We start from the raw sequence: 24,977 nt of genomic DNA, 5'->3' as shown, positions 1-24,977 counted from the left end.
ATACCAAGAGTTTTAACTATATTGACATTTGTATGAATTAATAATATTGGCAACCATCTGTCATTTCACACCAATAATCTATCTTTTTTCTACTTTTTGTCCATGTCTTTCTCCATCTCGTAGTCCACAAAACAAACTGTTAGATTCATGTATTTTTTTCCCTGGTATTTTGTGCTTTTACTAGTTGGAGATGGTATGTGGGTTTATGTAATGGCGCTTTTCCACTGCACAGTACCAGCTCGCCTTGGCTCGCCTCACCTCGACTCGACTCGCCTTTGTTTGGTTTTCCACTGTGTAAAAGTTGTACCAGTACCTGCTTCCAGGTACTTTTTTTCGTATCACCTCCGGCGAGGTTCTAAGCGAGCCGAGGCGAGCTGAGGCGATACTAAAACGTGACGTGACACACGGGAGACTGCTGATTGGTCAGCGAGAATCGTCACTATTCACTGCGCCATCATTGCACGCGCCAGACGGAGTATCCTGAATAACCCCGGCATTTTTAAATAGTTTTGCCAGAGATTGCGTGATATACCCATTACTAATATTATGTAAAACAGCATACACTCGATTTCCTCCATTGTCCTGTGTGTGTGGGTAGCGGGTGTGTGTCGCGTCGCTATGACGACCACCAGGTACTATTGTGGAAGTACTATGCAATGGAAAACGGAGCGAAACGCGAGCCGAGCCGAGCTGAGCTGAGACGAGCTGAGTCGAGTCGAGCTGGTACTGGTAATGGAAAAGCGCCATAAGAGATGAGGGGGGGAAAGTTTTATAAGTGAACACATTTTTATTAGTAATTAAGTTGATTGCATGACACAGCTGGTCATGTGATGTCAACATGGCGCTGCCCATGAGGAGGCGACCCACTCCATCTAGATTAGGCTACAACCCTTTATTCTAGAAGACTATTTAATATTCATAGTGTAGGCTAATATTATATTTTTTATAAGATTAACATTTAAGATTAATATTAGAATAATATTTCTATTGCATTGAATTCAGTCTACAGAAACGCACTAGAATAGCCTAGCCTACTTCATACACTATATTGATATTGAGCGTAATTTACCTTTGTTGGCGATGGCATGTGCTTCCTGGTACGTCACTCACACTGTTGAGTAATGAGTATTTGCATGTGGTAGACACAGTCAAGTGCTGCTGCTGGGCTGCTTCAGTCGTTATGCTGCCTACTTCTCTGCCAGCTGCACTTCACGCTAGGATGCTGCTGTTCACCATGAAACACGAATGAAGCGATGCAAAAGGTGCTTTCTACTTTTTTTTTTTTTTTTTTTTTTTTTTGAGCGCAAGAGAAGCAAGGAATAACAACCTGGACCAAGTCATCTGTCACTGATCCCGTCACACCAAAAGTTGATATAGTTTTAAATTGAGTGAGAGATCAGGCGTGAAAGTCTCTACTCAGTAGCAGAATGACCTCTCCACCTCACAGTACAGCGTCAGAGCCTTCATGGACTATTGGACCTGCAGAACTGGAGATGAACGAAAGTCCACACGTGCGAAGTGACAGTGTGCGGTTCGGCAGGACCTCAGTGATCACTCAGCGCCAGGCATCTCACCTCCATCCCCGCATGTCCGTGTACAGCGCAACCCGTCCCACGCTCTCTAGGTCCTTGTTTCAAGGACGTGTATATAATTTCTTGGAGAGACCATCGGGTTGGAAATGCTTTGTATATCATTTTTCAGTGTAAGTATTTTATTCTGATTGTTACAGATAATGAGAAATAGTCTACAACATCATGCCATTTTTTTAGATTAACGCCTATTTATGTTTTAAATTATTTTACTGTTGCCAGAGGCACTTCAAGTAAATGTTTGATAATAGTATTTTTTTTTTTTACTTTTAGCATGAAACAAGCAGCACTTCAGCATACAAAAACTGCATTTTATTACATTTTATACATTACATTTTATACATTGCACTGCAGTTTATTATTTTTAACATACAACTCAATGATGTTTTTTTCTATTAAGGTTTTAAATATTAATCTACACCAGTAGTGAAAGAGAAAGAGAATGATACCCTGTATAAAAAAAGGTGTTTGTAATAGCAAAAAACTGCCAAAGCTTTTTTGACTTTTGAATGAATCTACTTAATTATCTACTTAAATACTTAAATTATTATCAAATTCATTTATATTAAAGTATATGATAAGTTATTAAGGGGTCTATGTAAATAGTTCCCTTTATTTACATGGTTTTACATTTGTTTCAGTATTATGTGCTCCATCTATGAGGAATGTCCTGGGTGCATGCCTTAAGCCGGATGCACACTATACGATTTATAATTTAAGACTGTTGCATGTCAGACTGTACAAATGTTATCCCCGCTGTAAGCCATGTCACACAGGATATCAGTTGTCATTCATGTCAGACTGTACAGCAGTCAAGACACAAAAAATGGAAGAAGACATAAGACTTGTCTGGAGTTTTACAACAGAAAACCCGTTCGTTGACTGTGAGCTGCTTTTACATGCGGGATAGAAATGGTGGCTAGCAAACAAAAACAATCTCTAGCTTTATTTTGGATCATGGCTTGTCTTGATAAGAAAAATGAATAAAAATGTTGTTGTCTCAGTTATCAGGTTCTGCACTCATATTGGTTTTTGATTTGACGGTGACGTAGGAGAAGCCACTCTGCAGGACTGTGTATTAAATCTTCTGACACTGACATCATTTCGACTTCAGATTTTCATCCTTTGTCTCAGACGGCCAAAATCATGCCGTGTGAACATGGCTTTAGAGAACAATGTGCTTGTAGTCCTGAACTAAAGAGAATGATGACATCACATGAGTAGCCTACTCATTATTACATGAATACTGGTGAGGTGATAAACACTCACACGGTGACCTCAACACTTGGTACATGAAACACAGCAAGTTCCTGTACTTCAAACAGTAGAGCATGATGCTTTGAACGCACGAATTGACAAAATGTGTACTTTAAATTCAATGTAAGTTGTTTTGAATAAGAAGACAACAAATGGCAAGTGGTCAAACAATGCAACCATATTAATTAATCATGCCCTAGTGCACGCATGATATTGTCACAGTTATGCTTTGTTTCGGTTTCGTTTTCTATCAAAGAAAACGCTTTGTTCCTCTTTTCCCGCCATAATCAGTTTCCAATGCATATTAATTTAATCATCACAGCTGTTCATTATTTAGAGTATTAAAGTTCCTCACCTTCACTCATTCTTGGTCCGGTATTGTTTGTGCATGGCACACTGTTTCTAGTTGGCTTATGTTTAATAAAGACTATCGTTATTTCTACCTTCCTCTTCATCATTGGACTTAAACTGTGACAGAGTGAAGAGGGCAAATGGAACTAAACCATTTTATTTAATCTAGCCTACCTAACTTACAATTCTTGTTGGTTTGGTTTAACCTAGATTCGAGACAATTCTCTGCCTTGCTTTATGTACTACACTTTACTAAAAAAAAGTAAAAGCTGAAAGTCCATTGAATAAAAAACAATAAGATTATGTTGTATTATAGCAGCATTGAGATGTTCTGTAAACTGCTATAATTTTGTATAGCCAAAGTAAATAAATAAAAAAGCTCAAAATCAAGTAAATCAATCTTTGGCTCTATTGTTTAGTATTAACGGATCTAAGAATCATTATTACAGTGTAATGAATAAAAAGGATGCTTTGCAGCAGAATGTAGCTGTTTTGTAATAGTCAGAATGACTCAACTCCTTTCATGGTCTATATCTCTAGCAGGAGAGGAGGTGATAGCGGGCAGCTAAACTTGGCTGCAGAGGTGACTGTGTTCAGCAGGGGCCCTGTGGGTTTGGTAACCCTGTGACTCAGTGGTGTTGGGCAGAGATGCCAAGAGAACATGGGAATCTGTGTGAGGGTGTCAGATGCTGCATCACTGGACAAAAACTGGACAAAATCGTGGATCATTTAAATGATACTTTGATTTAATGTGTTTGTAAGAATGATGAGCATGAGGCTGAGGGTTGGAGGTTAGTCTGTAATTAACTGGTGGCTTGTCATGTAGCATATGCGCTTTATTCAAAGTGATTTACGGTGTACTAATATTGTGATGGCCCCTATGGAGCAAATTGAGGTTAATTGCCTCGCTTAAGGGCACAACTGGACTCTCCGGGCTCCTCAGTGCATAATTCATCCCCACCTGTTGCCTTTGCTTGCTTATGGCCTTGAGCACTAGTCGACCACTTGACCACACTGTCATCTGCGGCAGGAAATTGAGGAAACTGTCTGTCTGTCTGTCTGTCCGTCCGTCCGTCCGTCCATCTTTATAGCGTTGGTCTGTGTGTCTGTATTTGTTTCCATCTGGCAAACTTCAAGCCTTTTTAAACAATTTCAAAACTTTAAAACAAGGCTTTTTCAAGCCAAAAATGACTTGACAAACTTTCATTATCTGGTTCAAAATGACGGTTATTTCTTAAAATTTCACTTCAAGAATTCCTGTAGCTGAAACAGCATAGCATGGTCACGGGTTTAAAAAATGGGTTTGATATCCCTTGAATGCATTATAAGTCACTTATCTATCTGCCAAATTTATAAGATGCAGTGTTCAATTTAACTCCACTTCCTTACACTCAAATTCGGATTGCAATTCTGCATCCTGTTTGCTACTTCCATTTAAATGATATTGGAACTGAATTGGAATTTAAAAGGCATTCTGCATTTGATTCTGAATGCTGCACAATGCTGATAAATAGGCTACTAGTTTGCTGAACACCACTACAGCTAGAGACACCAGTGAAGAGGCAAATATTTATAGGGATTCCAAATATAATTTTTCAAAACTGCTTAAATATTATACATTTCAGTGGTATCTGCAGGTATGAATAGTTAAAATTTGCCTCATGCTAATTTGATTCTGTTTAGCTCCAGTCCTCAAAATACGATTCCTCGTTGCCCTGATTATTTTCTGTTTATTATATCTCTAATTGCTGTGAGCTGTGCTGTGTTTATTATCCTGACTAACCGCTGCGGATTGGCAGATCAATTATTTGTTGCATTGTACGGTAGCCTGTGGCATGTTCATTGACATGTAACTTCTCTCACAGACTGCTTGCGGCAGGTTCAAGGTCATTCAGCAGTAATAATTAATTACATATAGATATTTGTCAGGCAGCCATCGGTTATGTGTGTATGTTTACTTACATCTCTGGTCCCTCCCTCTGAATTTGTGATGACAGGCAACAGCTGGGCACTGTTTGTCTGGCAGCTGGGCTTCATATACCTCTTGGTGTTTCATTTTTATTGTTAATGCAGTCAGACTGATGAATTATTGAGCTGATAGAGCTGATAGAGCAGTTGTAATGGGTTAAGCATCACTGCCAAAAACAAACATGGAGAAATAGCTGTTGCTGCATATTAGCGATGTGTATTTCAGAGAAGATTAAAACACATTTTTAATTACAAGATTAAATGTATTCCTAATTAAATCAATAGACGACTTTCACACCTCATGTACCAAAAAACTGTTTTTGTCTTCTCCTTCATATGCTGTTGGAAATAATTATTAATTTATGTTGGCATTACAGTTTTTCTCAGTCGCTTTGGTTTATTTCTCAAATCAATATTTACATTTGCACAACAGTTAATGCAGTTCTCAAAACAATTAGTACAAACTGCAAAACCTAGTTGATAACCTGCAAAAGCGTGTCACTTGCTCAAAATAGATAGCTCATTCCTCAAAAGCAAGTATTCATTTCAATGAAAGTGTCAGTGTCATCAAGATGAAAAGTCGTGACACCATTGCTTATGAACAAGATAGTCAAATGGCTTTGTCATGTTTTCATTATGACAGTTTACTCTGTAAATGTATTTCAATGCAAAAAAGTCAGATATTGGTGACACTACCTGAAAATGCTCAAGACAGCATTATATACTATTTGCACAGCCATTTGAAAAATACAGTAAAGTTACACATTACTGTATTTAGTGAGGTTACTGAGTACAAGACACTGAATGTTTCACATTTTTACAGCATATGCTCTTTGCAATTCTAATTTGTTCACAGCATTTTGCAAAAGAAAAAATACACCCTTACTTACAACAAACATAAACTCCCTTTGGGTAGAGCTGTGCACAACTGTAAACAATATTGCAGTACATATTGGAACTGAACATACAACATACATAGTACTGTAATCATATTTGGTGGATTGAGATTGGGCCTGCCGGTTGTAGTGGAGCCATCTTTAAAACCAGCTCCAGGCTTCCAGCCACCACCACCAGGCCGCCTTCAGGCTTCCAGCCACTACCACCAGGCCGGCTTCAGGCTTCCAGCCACTACCACCAGGCCGGCTTCAGGCTTCCAGGCACTACCACCAGGCCGGCTTCAGGCTTCCAGCCACCACCACCAGGCCGGCTTCAGGCTTAGTATAGTAGATTATGTCCCTGTAAAGAGTGTCTAACAAAGCAGATGTTGTATGTTGTATGGAGCAAGACTGGGGATATGCCATTTATACACACCTGTTCTCCCGACAAAATGTTTGAATAATTGAATTTACAGTGGTTCTCCCTACATTTGGCTGCACCCTTCAGCCAGCCTCAGCCGTTGTGAGGCCGTGATTGACAACATGATCCACAATTGTAGCCCTGATTTCATCAGGGATCCGCCTATGTACTTGGCCTCTTCTTCCCCTTCCCCTTCCCCCTTCCCCTTCCCCCTTCCCCCTTCCCCTTCCCCTTCCCCTTCCCCTTCCCCTTCCCCTTCCCCCTTCCCCTTCCCCTTCCCCTTCCCCTTCCCCTTCCCCGTCCTGTACCCGCACTCGCACTCGCACTCTCACCCTCACCCCTCTTCCACGAGGCTGGCCTTCCATTGCTGTCACACTATGTCCTGCTTGGTTCATATATGCTTGTAAAGTGGGGGTTTATGGGATTCAGCTCTTACATTGATTGTAGAGAAGTGGCTTATCATTGGTTGCAACTAATGCTTCACACACCCCTTCGCATCAGTGAAAGTTGAGATTCAAGATAAATTGTTCAATTTAGGAGACATTTTCAAAAATTATTTTAAAAAATATGTAAAATTTGACAGATTTTGACAACTAGTTCAACATTTTTGTATTTAATGACTCAAGCAATGAAAGGATGACTATTAGTTTTATATGGAATGACTATTCAGCATTCACAAGTAGTTAATTTTGAATGACATGACATAAGCAAATGATAATGTTAGAAAACAGCAGAGAGTTGTATGAAAGCAATTGATGCATGTCCAAAAACATTTGCAATTTGTTGGAAGGAATGAGAAACTGCTACTATGATGTGCACAAATGACTAAATGTTGTGGAGGTTGAACTAACTGTTGTGCAAATGTAAATAGTGATGTGAGAAATGCACCAAAGCGACTGAGAAAAACTGTAATGATTACTAAATTATGATTAAAACAAAATTTTCAACAAGTTTAAAGCCCACGAGAATATACTATTTGCATAGTTGTCTGTGAACAAACTCTTTTCTCTCCAACATAACTTTTTGTTTGTTTAGACTGAGAGTACACATGATGACCATACTGTAATAGCTATGTTTAATCTACAGTATTACTGTAGATTCTGCAATGGTTTAGAAACTGAACCCTTTATAGAATATATTTTTGGCATGTTCTGATTTCTTTGAACAGATTATAGTCTGTGAATCCGAGAAAAGATACATTTCATAAACTGAGTTGCTTATTATCATGCAAATTACTAGGATATTTTCTGTTTATTAGTACTTATAGAGCACATATGAAAGCCTTATTCTGCATGACCATAATCTACAACCCTTAATCTATACCCTATACCTAAATTTAACTATCAATAAGCAGTAATTAGACGTTTATTTAGGCAAAAGTTGTAGTTAATAATTTAGTTGTGAATTGCACCCTAAACTAAAGAGGGATGAAGAAAATATCTATTTAATCTCTCTTTCTCTCTCTCAAAAAAAAAATCTCACTATCATCAGTATGATTTATAAGCTGATTTCCTCATGGGGACCAACAATGTTCCCACGAGGACAAAGATTTTGGATATTGACATCTTTGTGGGGGCACCACAACAGTTTGTTTTGCTATACTTGTGAGGACATTCCATAGGCGTAATGGTTTTATACTGTACAAACTGTATATTCTATCCCCTTACACTGCCCCTATCCCTAAACCTATCCATCACAGGAAACATTCTGCATTTTTATATTTTTAATAAAACATTGTTTTTTATGTTTTTTAAGCTATTTGAATTATGAGGACTCATGAAATGTCCTCATAAACCACGTTTAAGTTGTAATACCAGTGTAATACACATGTCATTAACCAAATTTGTGTCCTCATAAATCACATAAACAAGAACACACACACACACATTTTAGTTTTTAAATGTTAAAATGGCATATTGACATTTCTTCCTTTCCCCCTGCAGATTCCTCATTGTGCTCTCTTGCCTGATCCTCAGTGTGCTGTCCACCATTGATGACTATCAAACACTGGCTAATGCAACACTATTCTGGGTGGTGAGTCTCACTGCTTTAGACTTACAGTGTGTTAAATAGTTTTTTTTTTTTATATATATATATATATATATATGAAACTAAATGACAGTGCTGCTTTTTAAGGTTTATAATACCTGGTGGCCTTGGGCAATTGATTCAAATGTCTGTTTTCTGACCTGTAAACAGGCAGCATAACTAGCAAACAGGCATATTGCATGGGGACATATTGCCAACTTTGACTGGACATATGTCATTGAGGCTCTGGGCCTTTGACACAAACAATAGCTATTGTTTTTGAAGATGATATAGATTTTATGTTAAAAATGAACATAGCCTTTTGGTGTAGCTCATTGTTTAGCGTGTTCTGCGTTGTGTTCTCTGCCCTTGGTTTTATCCAGCAGAGGGCAGCAGTTCATCATTTTGCATGTTCCAGTGGCTTTACATTTTTTGCCCCCATCATCTAATGTAGAAAAAAATAAACACTCACATTATTTATGTTTGTTTATTTATTTAGCAGGTTCTTTTTTCAACGTGGTTCAGAGATGGAGAAAAACAAATTTAATACAATGGAGCCAATCATTTTAGCAGTGGTTAATGCCTTTATATGAAGACCTCCGATGAAAAAGCCTCTAAAAGCCACCTATGTCAAAAAGAAAATCTCACATACATATATATGAAAATATATATACATACAAATATATACATGCATATATATGAAGACCTCCGATGAAAAAGCCTCTAAAAGCCACCTATGTCAAAAATAAGATAATAATATTGAGGGAATGCTTTCCGCACATAGTATACGTTCATCAAATACTTTCACTTTAAACTCAATAAATCCCAGCCTCAGCCCATTCAGAAATGTCGGCACTTAGGTAGAAACTTATACATAGGAGCCTGATAAAAATGTTAATATTAAAGAAAAACGTTAGACAGACTTAGAGGCTTTTGCATCTGAAGTCTTCATTATATATATATATATATTTATATGAAGACTTCAGATGCAAAAGCATCTAAGTGCCATCTGAATTTTTGTTCTAGAATGATCATTTTTATCAAGCTTGTATGTTTATGTTCAGTTATTTCACTTTAATGGCAATGAAAATTACCTATTAAATGTCATTAAAGTGAAATTGCTGAACCTAAATATACAAGCTTGAAATTAAAATTTCAGATGTCTTCATATATGTACAGTATATATAAAGGAAGAACTCTCCCAACAATTTAAACTGTCATCATTTACTCACATTTTTATCTGTGGAACACAAGAATGAGGGATGAGAAGATTGTCAAGATTGTCAAGCTCCAAAAAGCACAGTAAACTATCCGTGTGGCCTATTCCAGGTCTCCATGCAAAGCTGGTCGATCCAAGGAGAAAAGGGAGGTGAAATGCGTACATAGCAGATTTAAATGCGCAAAAGTCAGTGAGATTTTCTTGGGCAGCCCTCCTTACACTCCTTGCTTTAAGTACTAACCCTGCCTTAATGAATTCAAGGCCTGATAACCCTCTCAGCAAACAGACACTGCAAAGTCTACATCACACAGTCAGCTCAATTCACAGAAGATGAAGGTGTTCTGTTGTCTAGAATGGCAGCTTGAGCTGGCATTCTTAAATCATTCTGTTTACTTTGTTCAATAATCCATAGCAGTGTTCCTGCTAAGCATTAATTGCTTCAGGCCTTGTTAGCGCATCTCAGGCTTTGTTTTGATCAATATTCAGATCACAGTCTGTCGAGTAATTAATGTGCTCGCCGAAGCATTTTCTCCTGACAGAGGCTATGTTAAATATGAACATAATCAATACCATCCTCAAAAACAATAGCAAGCATTTGTGTCGAAGGTCCAGAGCCTCAATGCCATATGTGCATATTAGCCAATGTTCCCCCATGCAATATGCCTGTTTGCAAGCTTAGGCTGCCTGTTTACAGGTCGAGGAACAGAGACAAAAGAAAATCAATTGTCTGAGGACGGCAGAAAAAGGAGAAAGGGAGGGATAGAGATTATAACCCAGTGACTGCATGTCAGAGGTCAATCCGACCACCGGCTAATGGGATTAAATCTATGCTTCGTGTTCATTAGCTGATGCCTCGCATCACAAGTTAATTCTGCGGAGTCTAGGGTTTGATGCAGAAAAGGCCCTTTCGGATTAGCTATCCGGCTACTGCAGCCCTGAGCTGAACCAAGCTTACAACAGGTGTTGTCTGTTCGGTGTTAAAAAACAATCATCCAAAATCAAATAGCATACTTTTAGCATGGGTAGATACTAGTCTCTTGAGGGAGGAGGATGTATTCTCACAGGAAGTAGAACACTTGTTTTAAGGGATGAAATCTTCCTTTAGACCCAATCACCATGTCATCCCTACCCCCCTCGTTCACACCCTATTTTAATGAGGCACGGCCCTCTGCATTGCGTCTCACAGCTGTTGAGGCAGACAAAAGCAGACTTGCCCCTTTCTACAGCTTTTCAAGACAGTCAAACTGCTCGCTAAACCATGATCAAAATGTATGATTCTTTACAGCACATAAGATGTTTAGGTCACAAACATGTAAGAGTGTCCATGATAAAAAAACACACGTGCCAAGTTCTTTGTGATATAGTCTTTATATTCATGTGGTGAATTTCATAGGGTGTTACCACATAATTATTGGTAACACTTTATTATACTGTTCCATCATTAATTAATAACTGCAGGGACAAATGAGTAATGCAATATTAACATTCTAGTAACTACTATACAAGAAACACTGATAAATAGTTAGTAAGTAGCGCTCAGTTGAATGTGGTAGTTCACTATTAGCTAATCAATAACTACTTTTTTTCATACCTCGGCTCCCAGAGGACTACTAAGAATACAGATTCATAATTAAAGGGCACCTATTATGACATTTAAAATGTTCCTAATGTTGTTTTGGGAGTCCCTAACAACAGTTTTACATGCATGCAATGACAAAAAACACTTTTGTTGTCGTATAATATGCATTTATTTTTACCTGATTTGCTCACTGACTCCCAAATGATTCGTTCAACGACTCGTTTTTCCAAACCCCTTCTTTGCGCGACGCTAATCTGCGATTGGTCAGATGACCCAGCAGTGTTTACAGAGATAATACTTACTGTTTAACACGGAGTACAATGATGCTTTTATCAATTAAATCGTGTTATAATAATGATTAATCCACTGCTTTGTAGTTTGTAGTAAAAAACTAAAAATAAGATAATGAATTTAATGTTACGTTAGCGAGCATAGCCCAGAGTTCATATTGTAAAAGCACAATCAGTCTTTGTTTGCATTAGCCCGATGCATAAACATAACGTTTTTACAAAAAAAAAAAAAACGTTACGTTATTACGAGGTATTATTGTCAAGGGTATGGTGCGGATGAAGACAGGCTGAGGCCCAAAGTTCCAATTCAAACTTTTACTATAATAAAACTTAAACAAAACTGGTACAGGCAAGGGTAACACTCTCCATACACAATAACATATGCAAACACAAACATAAGCATAAGCATTGACCGACAACTGAAGGGTGAAAGACAGGAACTTAAATACACAGATGACAACGAGTGACGACAGGTGATGATGATGAAGGGTGATTAACTGATTAACTAGACAGGTGATGAAAATGAACTAATGAAAATGACGACAGAGATGAAGAAAAACACTGAATGAGAAAAACAACCTAAAAGTCCATGGAACCAACAGAAAACACATTAACAATGTGACAATTATTCTATTCTTTAAGACAACTCCGAAAACAACGACAAACACTTCACATATCTCAATACAATTGTCATTGAAGTGAAGACCTAGAAGCTAAACAGTGCTTACACAACAAACAAAATAATTATTAAGCATGCTACATAAAACATAAAAGCAACAATTATTAATAACACTTACAGGTTGTGATACGGAGGAGGAAGCTGATGCAAATACACTTAGAAATGAACCTTCCTTCAATATCAGCCGGCTCGCGAATCCAAGTTTGAGTGCATTTAAAAAGCAATCGTCTTCAAAATGGCGCGAACAAAGCACAAGGCTCGGACTATACTTCTGTGGTATAGTTGTATATATGAATTGTATCCACTTAGTCTTCAAATGCTTCTCCTTGGGCAGATGAAAAAAGTTGGCTTTTGAGTCGCACTTCAGAACACAGCGTCTGGTCGCCATGATATTTTTCCCTGGCCTTGGAGCGCAATAAGTGGGCGTATCGTATTCAAATAAGTTGACAAGTTGACGTCATCTAGTCAGAGAAAAAGCTTCGGTCTTCTAACGATTCATAAAAATGACTCAGAGTCGACTCTTACTTTTGAAAGACAATAACTTTATATACGGTGCACTTTCATATTTCAAACTTTGCAGGATGTTTTTGTTCACTTAGATCTATGTTACACACTACATGAAAGGTACATTTCAAAATTCCATAATAGGTGCCCTTTAAGGTGAATAATGCAGAATGTATAATTAATTCTGAAGTAAAAACTTTAGAAGCAGTTACTATCCAAAACGTTACAAAAACCTCAAATGCTTACAATGACTTCAGTCTTAGGGAGTGATCAGGCTTTTCACTTTAGTATACCGATACAAATAATTAGTAATTCCTTTCATTATTAATGGGTTACCATGATCTTCACTTTAGAATTAATTATACATTATGCATTATTCACATTAATTATGAGCCTGTACATAGTACATTGATAGTAGTTATTATTGATTAGTTAATAGTAAACTACTGCATTTAGCTGAGCAGTATTATGGATTTGTTAATCATAGTTTAATTGTTACAATTAGAATGCTAATATTGCGTTCCTCGTTTGTTCCTGTGTAATTATTCATAAAAGACGGAACGGTGTTCTAACGTGTTTTCTAATTATTATTTTTTCTTTTAAATATATTTTTTCATTGTAAAAAAAATATTTTTTGTGAACCCACAACATAAAAAAGTCAAATTATCTGATATTTTAACCGATTGATTGATTTTGATTTTGATTCTCTTTGATATAATTTTCTGTTGGTTGACACATGACTTTGATTTAGCGGACAAAGAGGTTTTGTATATTAATTGGCAGTGGAGCATTTTGTTGGGGGAAAAAATAATAAAAGATTATACCAAAGAACTACTAAATAATGTTTTCTTTTCAATTATTGGCTTTATTTTCATTGTTATGACATCAGAACAGTTCAAGCCCCAAAATTAATATAAAAATAAATTTGAATTCAGCAATTTAAATAAATTTACACATTTAATTCTTAATGTATTTTTGAACAAATCAATCGATACAACGCATAATTTACCCCCTTTCTACTGGTATAGCAGAGGTAGGATATCATGGTTAAGATCCCCAAATACTCTTATTTTTTTAACTCTGAGTAAGTGCTTATGTAAATTAAGCTAAAGCTTATCAGGCAAATCTTACTAAGTGCAAATTAATCATTAACTTAGATCAATTGTTCAACACTTTTTCCAGTGTCAGCCACTAATAGTCTTGATAGTCCCTGTTAATCTATATTAGCATGACATTGTTTCACTGTAAGCACTGGAGAGCTACTGCACATTAGCACCACTTACAGCCACACACATGCTGCTGACACTTATTAACTGAGCCTATTCTGTGAGGAAAAAAGACTATTGTGCGTGTCACACTTCTGGGGTGAAGCCTCAGAGGTTGATCATTACCTGCGCAACAGTGGTAGGCGACAGAAGTCACACAGGACGTTGCGCCACACACGGGTGCTGGAAGTCACACAGGACACTAGACTGACCCGACACCACACGCACTGAGAAATCTCTCACCCGAGGATTGGGAGCTCACATGCTTCCCGGTCCCCCAAAAAGTGTCATAGCTGTCACCAAACTTCCTCCATATGCTAAGTGTGCTAACACATCCTCAAGCTCAGTCTCTAGGTGTTGCGAGGACAGTAGTCCTGCCACGGGGTGCTAACTCCTTCTCCAGGCAATTATCCGTTACAGATATAACCCTCCCCTAATTAGACAGAACACAGATGTCTCTCTCTTTGTCAGTGTTAACCAAGGCCCACCATGAATGGCTAATAAAACTGAAAACGAACAAAAGCCTCTATAATGATTCAATGTTTTCTATTTGAAAGCACCATGAATGTGTAATGAGCATTTATTGCTGTATTTTAACAATTTGCGGTAATGTTTTAACCCTGGGTCAAAAGAGCTTTAAGGCTTTTTGTGATTCGTGCAGCTAATAGAAACTAAACAGTATCCAGTGCATTTTTGTGATTATTTGCGTTAAAGGGATATTCACTGTAATGAGGGGAACCCACAAAGTTTTAAATGTTCATTTCTAACCCTGTGGTGCTCGGAGTGTTTGGACAAATCACCTTTATCTCATTTGCACTGATAAGACACTGCATCTAGTCAGTTACCTTCCCCCAACACAGTAGCTAATGCCTTTCTGTTGTGTGTGACAGGATGTAAAGGCCTGAGATAACAGATACAACTGCTTTTCAAACAATGCTTTAATGTGTAACGTTTCAGTCAGAAGAGTTAAATAGTTCACTCAAAGATGAAAATTCTGTCAACATTTACTCACCCCCATATCGTTCCAAACCTATACAAGTTTCTTTCTTCTTTTAAACACAAAAGAAGATATTTCAAAGAATGGTGGTAACCAGACGTTGACTTCCATAGTATTTTTAGGTTTGGAACAACATGCGGGTGAGTAAGTAATGACATTTGTGTTTCGAGGATTAACAAAAGTCTTACAGCTTGGAACGACACCAGGGTGAGTAATTAATGAAAGAATTTACATTTTGGGGTGAAATAGCCCTTTAAATTCTTTCTTAAGAAGATTTGTGTGAATCTGGCCCCTGGTCTTTAATAATGTTCCCAAAATGTTAGCACAAATTATTTATATCATCGTTCATGAAACATTTTATTTGGACGGTCATGTAAAGTTATTTTTTTAATGTTTCAGAACATGCAAAAGAAACGTTTCACCCATAATGTTGGCAAAATATGTTTATTACGTTTTCTTAACATTTAAATAACAAAAAAAAAAAAAAGGACTTTCAAAAATAACATTTTCATAACGTTCTTAATTGGAACATTAGCAAAATGGTCTTAATTTGCAGGGATGACTGAGTTTTGACACAATTTTTTTAATTGTGCGTGTGTGTGTGTGTGTGGGGGGGAATCCACATTCTTTAGAATATTATCTTTTGTGTTCTGCAGAAGAAAGAAATTCATACAGGTTTGGAACAACATGATGACAGAATTTAAATTTTTGGGTGAACTATCCTTTTAAGAACACATTAGTTCCTTTCAAATTCGCACTGTCACACCAATAATATATTTGCTTTGTGTCTTTCTTTTGAAGAGGGGTTTGTTAATGCTATTATTTATTATCAGACTTCAAGTGTTTGCTTTGGCTCAAGCACAAAAGGCTGGAGCAGAAAAAGTCACTCAATGCCAAATCACGTGCTTCATAGTAAGTCCATTTTTAATATTTAATGTAATCTTATAAGATTGAGGACAAGGGTCAACTGGCCCTTGCTGTTATTACAGTGAACCCTTCCTCTGCTCACCCATAGCGACCGCATTCCAGCTGCGTTCTGGATGGGATATCTGATTGCCATGGTAACTGAGAGAGGCCCTTGCATCTGGGGTCCTGTTTCCTCTCACCCTATACCACCCCTCCCCAAAACTGATCCCATGGCCTCTGTCGCCCACTGGCCGTCCACCCAGACCTTTCATATGCCAGCTGGTCAGTGTGATCACAAGCCTAGATTTAATTAGATAGCACAGAGAAACCCGGAGCATGGAGACAACAAAATAGGCCTTGCTAATCTGACATATAGTTAGTGTTAGAAAAACATTTTATTTTTACTATTTTAAAAACATTCTAAAAAGTATAAGGGTAGGGTTAAGATTAGGGGTATATTGCATCAAATTATTAACCATTTGATGTTATATTAGTATATTGTATTAAATTGTTAAGTACATAGTGTCAGCAATGGATTGAAATAAAAACGAAAAATAAAGGCAGGATCTAATCGCATGCTGTTCTTTAATCAAAACAAACACATCTCCAAGAATACATGAAACAAAACACAGGAAACAACCACTTTAACATAGATGAAATCTGACAAAGACTACGGGACTGTGTTTACGCATCACCGCTTTTCAAATCAAACGTAAAACTTTTTATGTGTTTTGGCCATTCATTTACACAACAACGTCGTTTTGGGTGCCTGAAAAGGCAAACTTTTGAAAACGGGTTTTCAAAGTGCAAGTTTTTGAAAACGGTCTCCGTGTAAACAAAAGAAAAAACGTGGATCTCTGAAAACAATGATGTCATGCACATGCGTGTTCAATCTATAGTGTTTCATCTCCATCTAATGGCTTGGCAGCAGAATACAGCGTTTTAGTCGTTTTGACAATGTCTGTACGCGGAAAACTCAAAGGAAAAACGTCTGAGTTTTAAGCATATCGTTGTCGTGTAAACGTACCCTAAAACAAAAACAGAGCTATATATACACAGGGAAAACTATAGGACTGAACAAGATCATTAACAAGACACAGGTGAGACACATGCGGGCAAAAACCATGGCAACAGAAAAGCATGAACAAAGAAAACAGGCCATGTTTTATAGCTGATTATTGTTCCTAAAATATTCCACTTTTTTTTTTTAAATTGCATTTGACATTGTAGACAGTGAGTTGGCCTACTTTGAGTCTAGTTGCTTGCAGCCTCTTTCCTGTGCTGTGACCTCTGCTGTTTCGACTCACTTTTTCCACCTCTCATGTTTTGTCTGTTCCCACAGGACAGGGCAGTGCCTGTAATTTCATTTCATTTAGGAGGCGCTTTAGACAGGCTAGGCAAGCGAACTGGCCGGCTCTGTGCCAGGATCCGTCCCCAGGCAGCTGACCAAGCTCCTTCTTAGCCTCTTCTCAGACCTGGATCCAGCTCTCCAGACTGCTTATGTGACAGAGGGCTTCACGGCCAGCCTCATAACTCATACATGTCTGGTTCCTCGCAGCTCTCAAAGGGCCTGCGCTCAGCGGACTCTCAGCCTTCTTTTGTTTTCTCTTCTTTAAGAAGGAGACAAGGGCAACTGCTGTTGTTGGCCATGACCATGAACCACCCGTGTGTGTTTTCACACAACCCTGTGTCAGGGCTGTGAATTCTTAATATGCATCTGTTACATGCATCCCATGTATATTATTATTGTGCTTTATGCATTGCAAACTACATTCCAAATGATGCATGACCAAATAATTTATAATCTTTTGTCTCATGCAAACTACAAATATGGTGAATTCAATGGATTCTTTGTCCATAGAGCTGTCATTATATATCTCGGTCATGGGATTGCAGCATCAAGTTGCAATAGGTGCACAGAGAACAGTGGAGGATTTTGTTCCAGACATACCTCATAAATATTTTAAAAGGCAATATATTGCTCATGAGGAATATCTAGCCGAGGAGCTCCACAATGACAGCCATTCTCATTTTCCTCACTATAAAGCTTTATTGTTAAACCCATTCTCAAAGCAGACATCTCATTGCTCAAATAAATGACTTCTCTATACTTACAGAGTTGTCACAGAATTTTACATTATGTCTCAGTTGAATCAATTAGCTCTTTATACTTGCGTTGTAATGTTCTAGTAAATCTCACATTATGTTTCAGCTAAATCATTTCTCATTGTCATGAGCACATAATATCACTATGATATGATATGCTTTTAGTGCTCTTTTGTGTAAGCACAGTGTGTCTGTCGCTTTCATTCTGCAGGAATTTGTGCTGGTAGTGTTCTTTGGTGTGGAGTACGTGGTACGTCTGTGGTCAGCAGGATGCCGGAGTAAATATGTGGGAATTATGGGCAGGCTTCGCTTTGCCCGAAAGCCTATCTCTGTTATTGGTGAGTGTGTGAATTAATTTTCAAAATGCCCTACATTGTATTTTCTAGTGCACTCATAAAAGCAGGGTTGTTTTAAGCTTGATTCTGTTGTTGCTATATTGACATGTTTGCATGTTTTTCTCGTTCTAGACCTGATTGTGGTGGTGGCCTCCATTATTGTATTGGTAGTTGGCTCTAATGGTCAGGTTTTTGCCACCTCTGCTGTAAGGTAAGGTTAAGGTTTTAATATATGTCACTGAAGTATCTTTGTCCCTTGTGGTACGGGATTAAGCAGGCTTAGATGTACTGTAACTCTCCTGTATTGAAGTCATGACATGATGTTTTTTACAGAGGAGTCCGCTTCCTTCAAATCTTGCGAATGCTGCATGTGGATCGACAGGGAGGAACCTGGCGGCTGCTTGGATCAGTGGTCTTCCTACATCGACAGGTGACGCATATGCCTTTTCATATTTAACGTTTCGTACTGCGGAAGTAAAAATGACTGCATGAAATTTATATAGAGGTACTCGGGAGACCAAAGCAAATATTATTTTTGCATTTCCATTTGCTCCAACAGAAGAAAAAAAGAAGAAAAAAACTCGTCAATGATGTTTCAACGAAGAAAAATTATAAGGACATGCATGGCAGTCAGGAGAAAAAAGATAATACATTTACAGTTACCTCGTCGCAAAAAGTGTTTTTTTAATAGTTTAAAATAGTGTAGGAATCGTTGAAATTTCACACTCTTAAAAATAAATGCATCTTAACAGATTCATCTTCATTTGAACGGTCACCATATTGATTTGAAAATGCTGATAATGCTAAATAACGGCAAGAAACGTCTTTCTGTTGAGTTAAAGCCATTTTTAGCGAATCAAAAGCATACAAGTGAAGCACGATTCTGAAAATAAATGGCTCTTTTGAGCCATTATTATTTTAATAAATATTTCAGAATGACCACACTTCAGCATTAGCAGAGATAGCACTTCATAATGAGATGTGAATGTGTATGCAAAATAACTAAAATAAGCCCAAATGAATCTAACTGAATCAGTTCCCAGCACTAGAGCTGCAAAAACACAATTGAAGAATCTTTATTTTTAAGATGGTAATAAAAGTGAAAGTTTTAGTGAGTGTTTTCTCTTTCTAGGAACTGATCACAACTCTATATATCGGATTCCTTGGGCTCATCTTCTCTTCTTACTTCGTGTATCTGGCAGAGAAGGATGCCGTGGATGATAGAGGTTTCACAGAGTTTAGCAGCTACGCTGACGCTCTGTGGTGGGGTGTGGTAGGTAGATCCCCACCCATACCTTTCACTGACACAATGGAGAATTGAAGGCATACATCAATGAACTGGATCAAGTTGAGTAATGGGTGTTGCATGTCAATGTCTTTTCTGTACATCTGCTCAGGTGACAGTAACCACTATTGGCTACGGAGACAAGGTCCCTCAGACCTGGATAGGGAAGACCATTGCATCATGTTTCTCTGTCTTTGCTATCTCCTTCTTTGCCCTCCCTGCTGTAAGTTACAGAGATTTAATAGCCATAGCAATTGTTCCTCGCACAGCAGGCAAGTGTATGAGAAGAATGATAGTATTTCCCCACAGGGAATCCTAGGCTCCGGGTTTGCTCTGAAGGTACAGCAGAAACAGAGGCAAAAACACTTCAACAGGCAAATTCCTGCAGCTGCATGTCTGATACAGGTGTGCCTTGCTGTTGCTTATAAATGTAATATTGCTTATTAGTTGTCAGTCATGAGGATAGTCAGACCTTCCAGAGTTAACCTGTTTCTTTTATTCTCATGATAAAGGCATCATGGAGGTGTTTTGCCTTAGAGAACCCTGACTCTGCCACCTACAAGTTATTTGTGAAGAAGAACCTCAACAACGCATGGTCTAGCCCTAAATTAAAGGTAGGCCTACCAACTTAAAAATGCTTGCACAATTTGCAAGCACGAATGTAAAAATCATAACTTTTATTTTATATGAAAAAAAAGAGAAAAAAAAAGAAGATTTTAATGTGGTTTTAAACTTTTGTACCAGAAAAGAGGTCAAGTTTTTGTCGATTTTTATTTCGGACAGATGAAGATGAGGAAGAAAATTAAGAGTAATGACAGGGATGATGGGCTGAGTTCTCCCACCGTACCATCTATAACCTATGATTCCTTAGATGATGGAAGGGACGGAGGACAAGATTCAGTGAGCAGTATTCAACATTCAGGTATTACCAACCATAAACTAAGATACTGTTGACCTCTTTTTTTGTTTTTTCACCTTTCACATCTCTCCTCTGATATCTTTTATTTCACCTCTCCATTCTCAAAGAAGGGACAAACACACTCAGAAGATGTGGTGAGCTTCAGTTAGTGTCTGTCTTGTCTGTACTCACTTGCTATCTACTATTCCCTATACCTGCCTGTTTTAATTGTTCCCTCTTTTTTACAGACAAATGTCTAATATTGACTCTGAATTAACCAAATAGCATTTTGTTTCTTTAAATATTAATTTCTATCACAGCATAATTTCTAAGCATGAAATAAAATGTACACGCATGGTTCTATTTGAAATATGCTGTGTGAAAGCATCAAGCTTGATCTCTCTCCTCACAGAACGGGTGCCATCCTGGAACTCTCTGTCCTCTTTCCAGTTTTCTACACCTCCAGGTGGGGTAACATAACAAGTTGAAATTAGAATTAAATGTAACTCGTTTTCCATTGGAAAGACAGGACTCTCTCATTCTGAAATGATGTGTGTGTTTTCTGTCTTTAGGGAAAAAGCCTGGGATTTTCGAGGTGTCTTCTCGCCCCACACTCCAGAGGTGCAGCAGCATCGCAGATGATATGGAGACTGAGCCGGAGCGAGAGGTTTCGCTCGTTGCAGTCACTCATGTGTCTCAGTGAGTAAGAACGTACCATTTTTAGCGCACGCAATTTAAACCGAGTCTACCTGCCGACCGTAGACAGCAGACAGTCAATTATTTAAGTTTCAGTAAGTTTCCACTACTTATAACCTTTCAGAACTCCTCCATATGCCATGCGATATTGAATGGATGGGCAATTAAAAAAGTGTTAGCTTGATGCTAACCTGTCAGAGTTAGCACACTCCTGCAGTTCACACTCACAATTTGGTAAATACAAACGGGGTCCAATCATCCTGCTAATCTTTGCAGTCACTGGATTCACACTTCAAATCTTTAAAACACTTTTAACACATATGCGCCATCTCTGCTGGAACAGATCTCAGCTCTCTGAGCCCACCCACCTCAAGTGAAAACATGGCTAGAAGAAGTGCACAGTGTATATTTCTGAGCCCCACAGCATTCCCATGAAGAGTGGTTATGTTGCAGGCTGTGTTTTGCCTGAGAGAGGGTCATTATCAGAATCTCTTTGCCCCATTAGCTGGTCAGCATGTGGAACAGCGCAGAGCCTGTGTGTACTGCAAACCATTTACTTACGCAGGCAATGGAGCGATCCCGTCTCTGAATAATCTAATGAACCATGTCTCTGTTGGGGGTTTACAGTCCATTAGATTAGTGTCCATTTCCATTTGTGATGGGATGGGATCCACCACTCTACAGCATCTAACCTTAGGCCTCTATTATACTCTAAATTATTATGTGGAATTCAAAAGCATTCAGTTTTTTTTTTTTTTTTTTTTTTACAAACTTTTATATATTTTGAGAAACCACAAGAGGGCAGTGGAGGTGTTTTTGTAGACCAAACCCTTCTCCTGTCAGATTAAAGCATATGTTTCTCTTGGCTTACACTGGCAAAATCATACTAATGCCGTTTTAATGTGTATTATACAGGTGATGTAGAAAGACAAATGCAGAAAAGTCTGGTCACACTTTGCATTAGGTGTGTTCCACTATGTAGGCTACTTGCATTAAAAAGAGTAATTGAAGACTTCAGATCCAAGTGCCTCTAAGTGCCATCTGAAATTTTCTTCTAGAATGATAGTTTTTATCAAGCTTGTATGTTTATGTTCAGTTATTTCACTTTAATGGCAATGGAAATTACCTATTAATTGTCATTAAAGTGAAATTACTAAACTTAAATATACGAGCTTGATAAAAATGCTAATTTTAGAATAAAATTTCAGATGGCACTTAGAGGCTTTTGCATCTGAATTCCTCAATTGTACAATGTACTTATTGTGTTCATATTGTATTTCAAAACACTTGCTGCTATTGAGGTGGGATACGGTTAAGATTAGGGTCAAATTTGGTGGTATGGTTAGGCTTAAGGGTGGGTTACTGTGTAGGCTCAACAGTGTCATACAGAAATTAATTACAGCTGCAATTTCATGCAGGTATTTTTTAAATATAAGTGCAATGTAAAACATGTATGTACACAACAAGCGCAGTGTATCAAATGATTAATTCAAATGTTACTACACAGTAGTTAAAGACACATATAAAGTGGGATCAAAAGTATATTTTTAAACACAATCTGGGAGATATCTTAGACTAGGTTTAGTTTTCTTCTCACTTGCACTATTCTTGCGTTTTCATATTGACTTTGATAGGGTTGAAGTGATAATATTAATCTCAGAATTGATACAATTACCAAGTTGCTTGTACACTGAGTGTGCAACTGAGAATCTCAGTGCACACTCAAATCTCAATTAATGTAATCATCTGGAAAAATGTAGGTGTTTTCCTCCAAAGCAACTTAAAAGAGATTTTACATTTTAATTAGCTAGATCTAATATTTTTCGAGTCTTAAGTATGATTCCTCTCTAAATCCTCATTCTTAGGAGACATATTGCATCTCCTCTACAAAGGAGCCTTGTCACTACAAGCTTTCATTTGATCTTTGAAGTTTAATGAGCTTTCATTCGCCTCACACTGAGATGCAATGGCAACAGCTGGCTTTTCTCTCTCTCTCTCTCTCTCTCTCTCTCCCTCCCTCTCTCTCTTTCTTGTCCTGCTCAGTGTGGGTGTGAGTGCATGTTTATTTGTTTATGTCCAGCAGAGCAGGGTGGGGACTCAAAAAGTCCAGAACCATAACGCCGCCTTGCATCTCTTCTCCTCTCCTCTCGGCTCATCTCTTCTCCTCTTACTCCTTCTCATCTCATCTCCTCTCCTCTCCCTTAGGACGTTTGTCCTGCTCTGACCTTTGACCCAGGCTGTTAACTCAAGAGGTAGGAGAGGCACAAAAGCCTCCTCGTGCCTGCAGCTGAAACAGTTCGGCTGCATTGGGGGTGGGGGAAGAACAATGCCACAGAAACATATCTCTGACCGCTGCGCTCCTAACACACACACACACACACACACACACACACACACACACACACACACACACACACACACACACACACAATATGGACACTACACACTTTTATCTATTAAACCTTGATGAAGAACAGGACTGTTTCTGCCACAGTGAGACGTTGTCATTTCAAACCTCTTGAAGTGTCTTGAATCAAGCCATTTGGTAGAAAGAGTCACAGTTGTTATTTCATATCAAATACAAAGGCGTCTTCGGCAGCTGCCTGGATCAAAGAAAATAAACCCCCGTCCAGAGCGACACAGGTATAAAGATGAAATCAAAGCAAACGCAGGTGCGTCTGAAAGTGCCCATTTGTACTCGCACGTATCTGCTGTTGCAGTCTTGTAGGGCTGTGGTGTGAGGTTTACCAAAGGAGACCCGGGCTGAAAAGATTGATTTATTCTCAGTAAACAGAGAAGGACTTCTAGTGGCGGAGGCCAAGCCAGGCCGTCTACACTGGTGCAGAGACAAAGAGCCATTGTCTGCAGCTCTACGCACGCCGACAATAGCCTGATTGACAAGCGGCCCTAGTCGTAATGGGCTTCTGGGCTAAAGAACGCAAAAGTGACTTTTGTTAGAAACACTCTTGTCTTCCAGAGCAATAATCTCCATGCTGGCAATTTCACAGAAATTGTATGTATGTATGCCTTATATACACATTTTTCTAAGAGCTAAACATACTGCTCTACTATTTATTTTTGAGTGTCACTTTTACTCAAAAGGTATTTTTGATTCAGCTTGTCATATATATTGATATATTTATATGGAAATATTTCTCCAGTCCGAAACGCATAGTCTCACGTTCGCCTGTTAGAAGTGAGTAAATGTGTGTGATTTGGAGTGTGTGGCAGAGTGTAAGGCGTGCTGAATGGGACAGAAACATTGGCTCACTAATGCCTCTTCAGCGCGGCTTGCCAGCACAAGTTTCTTTATCTTGCCCGTCACGGCCCCTTTTCTTCCCCCCTTAACAGTAATTGTGTTTCGTTACAGTGTGTTAGAGCTAACGAGGGACATGGAGCGAGAGTCAGCCAAGCAGTGAAAGACAGACAGAGAGAGAGGGAGAGTTGCTCAGCAAGAAAGAACACATCCCAGATGATTCTCTCATTTGCTGTCAGACCAAGAGCCCAGCAAGACTCTCTGTAGAAGTTTGTAACAGAACACTGCACACGGTGAACTTGACAACTATTCAGACAAATTCCTGTGAGCAGCGGATGCCAGCAACAGTGCTTTAAAAAAAAACAAATCTGACTAACATAGTTCACCACCCCAAAACATTTATGATAATAATAATAATTCACTCACTCTCATGTCGTTCCAAACCTGTTTGACTTTGAGGTTTTCACAGTGAT

At 38.4% G+C, this 24,977-nt stretch overlaps 1 protein-coding gene across 2 annotated transcripts in view; it reads left to right on the top strand.

Moving 5' to 3' along the window:
* Positions 1–1,136: 1,136 nt before the first annotated feature.
* The window catches only part of kcnq1.1 (potassium voltage-gated channel, KQT-like subfamily, member 1.1), a 40,625-nt gene continuing 16,784 nt past the window's right edge, over positions 1,137–24,977 (top strand). Inside the window, exons 1-13 of one of the 2 annotated variants that reach the window (XM_079596311.1) lie at positions 1,137–1,702; positions 8,405–8,495; positions 18,246–18,372; positions 18,502–18,580; positions 18,703–18,799; positions 19,502–19,642; positions 19,767–19,877; positions 19,964–20,059; positions 20,167–20,268; positions 20,438–20,576; positions 20,681–20,707; positions 20,965–21,018; positions 21,125–21,251. In XM_079596311.1, coding sequence (XP_079452437.1) covers positions 1,428–1,702; positions 8,405–8,495; positions 18,246–18,372; positions 18,502–18,580; positions 18,703–18,799; positions 19,502–19,642; positions 19,767–19,877; positions 19,964–20,059; positions 20,167–20,268; positions 20,438–20,576; positions 20,681–20,707; positions 20,965–21,018; positions 21,125–21,251 — 1,466 coding nt within the window. In that variant the 5' untranslated portion in view covers positions 1,137–1,427. The remainder of the gene's footprint in view (positions 1,703–8,404; positions 8,496–18,245; positions 18,373–18,501; positions 18,581–18,702; positions 18,800–19,501; positions 19,643–19,766; positions 19,878–19,963; positions 20,060–20,166; positions 20,269–20,437; positions 20,577–20,680; positions 20,708–20,964; positions 21,019–21,124; positions 21,252–24,977) is intronic. The other variant, XM_079596312.1, reaches the window with a different exon arrangement.

Source organism: Phoxinus phoxinus (genome assembly GCF_949152265.1).
Source record: "Phoxinus phoxinus genome assembly, chromosome: 2".
Taxonomy (NCBI): domain Eukaryota; kingdom Metazoa; phylum Chordata; class Actinopteri; order Cypriniformes; family Leuciscidae; genus Phoxinus; species Phoxinus phoxinus.
Note: the sequence above shows the minus strand (reverse complement) of the source record. Positions and strands in the feature narration are given on the sequence as shown.